Source organism: Bombus vancouverensis, chromosome 2 (genome assembly GCF_051014615.1).
Source record: "Bombus vancouverensis nearcticus chromosome 2, iyBomVanc1_principal, whole genome shotgun sequence".
In the NCBI taxonomy this organism is placed as follows: Eukaryota; Metazoa; Arthropoda; class Insecta; order Hymenoptera; family Apidae; genus Bombus; species Bombus vancouverensis.
Window position 1 is genome coordinate 20,502,520 of NC_134912.1, and position 4,854 is coordinate 20,507,373.

General features: G+C 38.4%; 1 protein-coding gene across 1 annotated transcript; it reads left to right on the forward strand.

Annotated features, from left to right (window-relative positions):
* Positions 1-704: 704 nt before the first annotated feature.
* Positions 705-3,382, forward strand: LOC117160103 (trypsin-7). The gene is made up of 6 exons (XM_033340556.2): positions 705-979; positions 1,054-1,142; positions 1,251-1,392; positions 2,175-2,288; positions 2,491-2,640; positions 2,842-3,382. Exons 1-6 carry the CDS (start codon positions 794-796, stop codon positions 2,989-2,991), a joined length of 831 nt encoding a protein of 276 aa, XP_033196447.2. The 5' UTR covers positions 705-793; the 3' UTR covers positions 2,992-3,382.
* The last annotated feature ends 1,472 nt before the right edge of the window (positions 3,383-4,854 follow it).

Below are 4,854 nucleotides of genomic sequence, written 5' to 3' on the forward strand. Positions count from 1 at the left end.
AGTAAGAGGAGGGCATTGCCAAGGATGTCTCTGGTTTTCGTCTCGACTCTAGAGGATATCGCAGATATGTGCAAGATCCAACGATAACTCGATAAAAGCTCATTTTTATGGTTCGAACACGTTTAAGCGATAGGTCTAAACGTGGACCTGGCAAAGCCTGGACACCGTACAACATACCTAGATTTACAGAAAAAGAACGTGATAGAATACAATATTGGTATTCTTACTGTTAATATCACTGTCGGATATTATCGTAATCGTGCGCTCTATCGTAATCGTATCTCGTGATTAACGTGATTTCACAGAAGTTGATATCTACTTAAGCTAGTACTCAAGCATCGATTAATTTTCCTTCCGCTATATGTTTTTCCTCCTACGACCGCATCTCCGTTTCGTTCGTCTCACCAACTCTCGATTCGCTTCCTTTTTCGGCTCACGGCTCTTGTTTCACGCGAGTTTCTACCTACCGGAAATGAAGAACGTAAGTTCGCACCGTGAGAGTGGTTCGCCAACCTTTCTCGCCCGTTGGAACAAAGAATCAAGAGATAGAGTCAAGAGAAAATTTTGTTACGGGCAATCAATGTAGACGCGACGTGGACCGGGAACTATCGGAAAGTTCGCAGCCGTGTGAGACAACGACGAACGAGCAAAGAGCAAGAGACGAGAAAAATAGGAGGAGGAAACGTGATCGAAGTTCGCCACGATCGTGCGACGGCGCTTACGCCTACGCGACGAATCCACCTGAACGACATAATTTATGTAATATTTCAATGCTCGTATCAAGTCATCGTCGATGTCTTATCAGTTCCGCGAAGAAGTTGATTGCTCTGATTTAAAAGCATACGGTATAGCGTTGGACCTTCAGTCGAGAACCATGTGGCGGATGTTGTTGTTGCTGTGCACGCTGCAATACGCGCTCTGTTTCCAACCTCGGATTATAGGGGGGCAGGACGCGTACATCACCGACTGTCCATATCAGGTGAATTGATCACGGTTTACGCAATTTTGTCGCTAAACATTGAGGAAACCCATGACCAAGTTTCTCTGTGTTAGGTATCCATTCACGATCAACAAAAACTGTTATGTGGAGGCTCCATAATCAGCCAAGATTGGGTGTTAACGGCGGCACATTGTGTTTCAAGGTTCGTATAAGTAGAGTAATGGAACAATCCGGCATCGAATAGATAATTTACTAATTATCGTCATCGTAACGATGACTATTCACACGTTAAATTGTAATTCTCTTATAGCTTAGGGGCCTGGGAACTTAAAATTCGCTTGGGTAGTACTTTTTACAATAAAGGTGGCACGGAGATCAAGCAGGGGCTTCAGGTAATTCGCCACCCACAATACAATAGCAAGACATTGGATTACGATGTTGCTTTGATAAAGGTACGTTTCTTCACCCCTAATTTTCAAAGTACATTCTAATTTTTTAAGCGTACGGCGTTTCATCGTGTTTGGTGTCTCCTTTTCATTTAATCGAAATTTATATACTTAAATCAACCTCTGTTTATTTACACTGCGGAAATTTCTTCCAATTGTTGATAGGTGTTTCCTTTTACTAGTCAAAAAGTATAAGATACGATGTTCGTGTTATAATATAGAAAAGGAAATGATTTCTGATCAAGAGCATTTCTAACGATTATTCGATAACATTTTGTTAGTTTGTTTTCCGGTTGTAATGCGTACGTATAACCAACCAAATGTTTCTCAAACCTGCCAAAATTTTTCTCGAATAACTTTAGTCACAATATTTTGATGACCCAAACTAATATACCACGCACTGTGATAAACAAAATTCTACTTATCGTACATCTAAAACACGCACAAACAGTTGTAACATTTTCAGTCTGTCAACATTGATGAAAATTAATCCCTGTTACGTTCCTATCTCTTATCTACGATACATACAATAGTAAGTCACGATCGAAATACAGACTTTTTGAAGGAAACTGGAAGATCTTTGGTCTAAACAATATTTGTCGACTACACCTTTACTTTATTCTCTCGTATCTTTTCCGCGAGAAATCACGTAATTCTACAAGTACACAAGTACTTGAAAATTTGCCATTAAAAAATAGAGATAAATCTATACTGTGACCTTAAAGGATCCTACTCGATCGTAATTTGAAAATTCCATAGCTAAACTTAAAAACGATATCTGTTCGTAGTTACCGCAGAAGATATCTATGAGCGAAACCATGAAACCGATCACCCTGGCGTCTTATTCGAGCTCGGTAAACGCCAGAGAAAAAGCAGTGGTGACAGGATGGGGATATGTGACGGTAAGTTCTTGGCTTACCGTCTTGGATAAACCTGCGTTTGACGCGATCACTTGACAGTTTGGTCAACGTTCACGTTCGTAAATATTAAGATTTGTTTGTCGATCGGTTGACAATATTCGCCGCTTCGAACGCGCTTTACAGACGTTCTGCGCTTCGGAATGGTATATTATTCGGAAAATAATATTCCATTATGTACTTGTAGGAGAACGGTCCGATGTCGATCTCGTTGAGAAAGTTGACGTTACCTGTCCTAGACCAAAAGGAATGCAAAAAGATTTATAGTAACGCAAACATCACGGTGACGGACAACATGATATGCACGGACAGTCCGAACAACGAAGACGCTTGCAAGGTAAATTTCTAAAAGCGTTCTTTTATTCTTTGTTTCTTTCGTTTCAGAAAGTTTTATTGTACCGTCGTATTGCACTATGATATCGAAAGTTTGCTAGATGCGTTACTATTAACGAAACTATTGAGAAACGAAATTTATTTTTATCGATATTTTTAATGTCGCACGACTCACTTTTGTGACTTACCTTTCCACGTACCACAGGGTGATTCCGGAGGACCGTTAGTGTATAACAAAGTCCAAATTGGCATCGTGTCTTGGTCCTTGGGCAAATGCACAGATCCCAGGTTTCCCGGAGTGTACACGCGAGTTTCTGCTGTGCGACAATGGATAAAGGAGAAAACGCAAGTGTAAAATTAATGTCCCTCGGCGTACAACAATCCCGCAAGTCTTAAATTTACAAATAGCGTCAGTAAATTTTTGATAAAGACGGAGAATAAAAGTACGTCGAGAAGTCCTATCTATTATCCATCCATCAAATTAATGTCCTAGTTTTAGCGATTCAGATTTACTCGCGTCGTCATTTCGAGATACGATGACACTAATTTGACAGTATATATAGAAAGATAGAAGAAGTTATATAGGGAAAATTCTCCCTACACTTAGATATATCTTGTTTTGTTTTATTCTGTTCTGTTTCCTTTTCTAGAAACGAAATATCAGAGTTCTTTAAATATCTCAAATATTGATAATTAAAAGGATTCATAAAATAAAAAGGATTAAACTCCGATGATTATCGATCTAATATCAAGTCTTTTTTTACTCTGGCTTATATACATACGTCGGATCGAATAATATTCTTATGGGTCCGATACGAATGGGACTTTCAACAATTGCGCGATTCAAATCGTGATTTAGAAGCAGAAAACGAAAAGAAAAGAAAATGAAAAAAGTTAGATGAACTAGACGAACTCATCAGCGAGGCTTATTTAGCAGACTTCGACGTGAATGCGGGAACGTTCAATATTGAAAGGATTCTTCTTTTCCGAGCGTATGCGTGATTTTACTGCTGGTTTGCAAACATTCGAAATTTCGACCGAATTGAAAGTAAATCCAGTGAGTTCGAAAATTTATAGAATCGCAAACAATTTCCGAACCGTGTGATTCAAATGACTCCCACGCTGAAAAATATAACGTTTCTATTCGTTTTGTTTCCTCGAACCTTCTGTAAGAAACTAAAGGGAAACTTTCGTGGTTTCGTTGCTCGCATTCTTTAACGGAAACGGAGCAATGTTTCTCCTTGTTACGAGAAAAAGAGGATCACAACGGATCGAAAGGAATTTAGTTATTAATAAAGTTAGAGTTACTAGAGATTGGAAATTCTATTTGTTCGTTGCAGTTTTTGATATTCAACAGACACGATGCGGCTGAAGCGAGACAACAGACTTGCAATAACATACGCTCGATTTAATCGCTTCGCTTGAGATCGAGACAGAAGCATGAAGATTATAAACGTAACGTTAATAGTCACGTTACTTTCGATTAACACGTTGTTAACGACCGATTATGTACGTCTTTATATACTTATACATACCTACGTACAATGGTTCACGAAAGTAGTAGACACCTTTTACGAATATACTATATGTTTTATAGGAGATATTCTGAGACCCGATTAACGTACCGAGACACCACTATCGCGATTATATTCGTGAAATTTGAAATAAATCTGACAAATCTATCAAAGTATAAAATTGTCTAAGTTGTTATTACAGGATAGTTTATAGTATCTGATATTATTAAGCGTTCGATAAGTTATACAGCTGTTAAGTCATATTATTGAAATTTATATTCGATTTTTTAATTATAAACAGAAACAATAAAAAAATGTTATGGATTTCTGTTATAGAAGAAACATTGAATAAAATGAAAACTCGATGGTTCAAATCTGAAACATTCCTCGTCAACGTAAACTTTCCCAACGAAAATTTTAAACAATTAGCGTCGCTGCAAACTCTTCGCCGACATAATTGTTTCCCGTTTCAACAATTAACGTTCTATCGCGCAATCAAGCAATCTTGTCCGAGGCGCACTTTTCACCGGCAAGCGTAACCATCCGAAAACCGTTCGCTCGTCTATTCTCCGCCATTTAAGCTTAATTCTTGCGTTAACTCCGCGGGCGTAGAAATCGGGTTGGATTTTAAAACACGTTAACCGAAATTTGAACGTCAATTAGCGGGTACTTTCCGAAAGTTTTCAACTTAAAAGCGAATTAAC

Coding starts and splice junctions, on each gene's coding strand:
- LOC117160103 (XM_033340556.2), top strand. CDS start 794: ATGTCTTATCAGTTCCGCGAAGAAGTTGATTGCTCTGATTTAAAAGCA. Junction 980..1,053: donor TCACCGACTGTCCATATCAG/GTGAATTGATCA, acceptor TCTCTGTGTTAG/GTATCCATTCACGATCAACA. Junction 1,143..1,250: donor GCGGCACATTGTGTTTCAAG/GTTCGTATAAGT, acceptor ATTCTCTTATAG/CTTAGGGGCCTGGGAACTTA.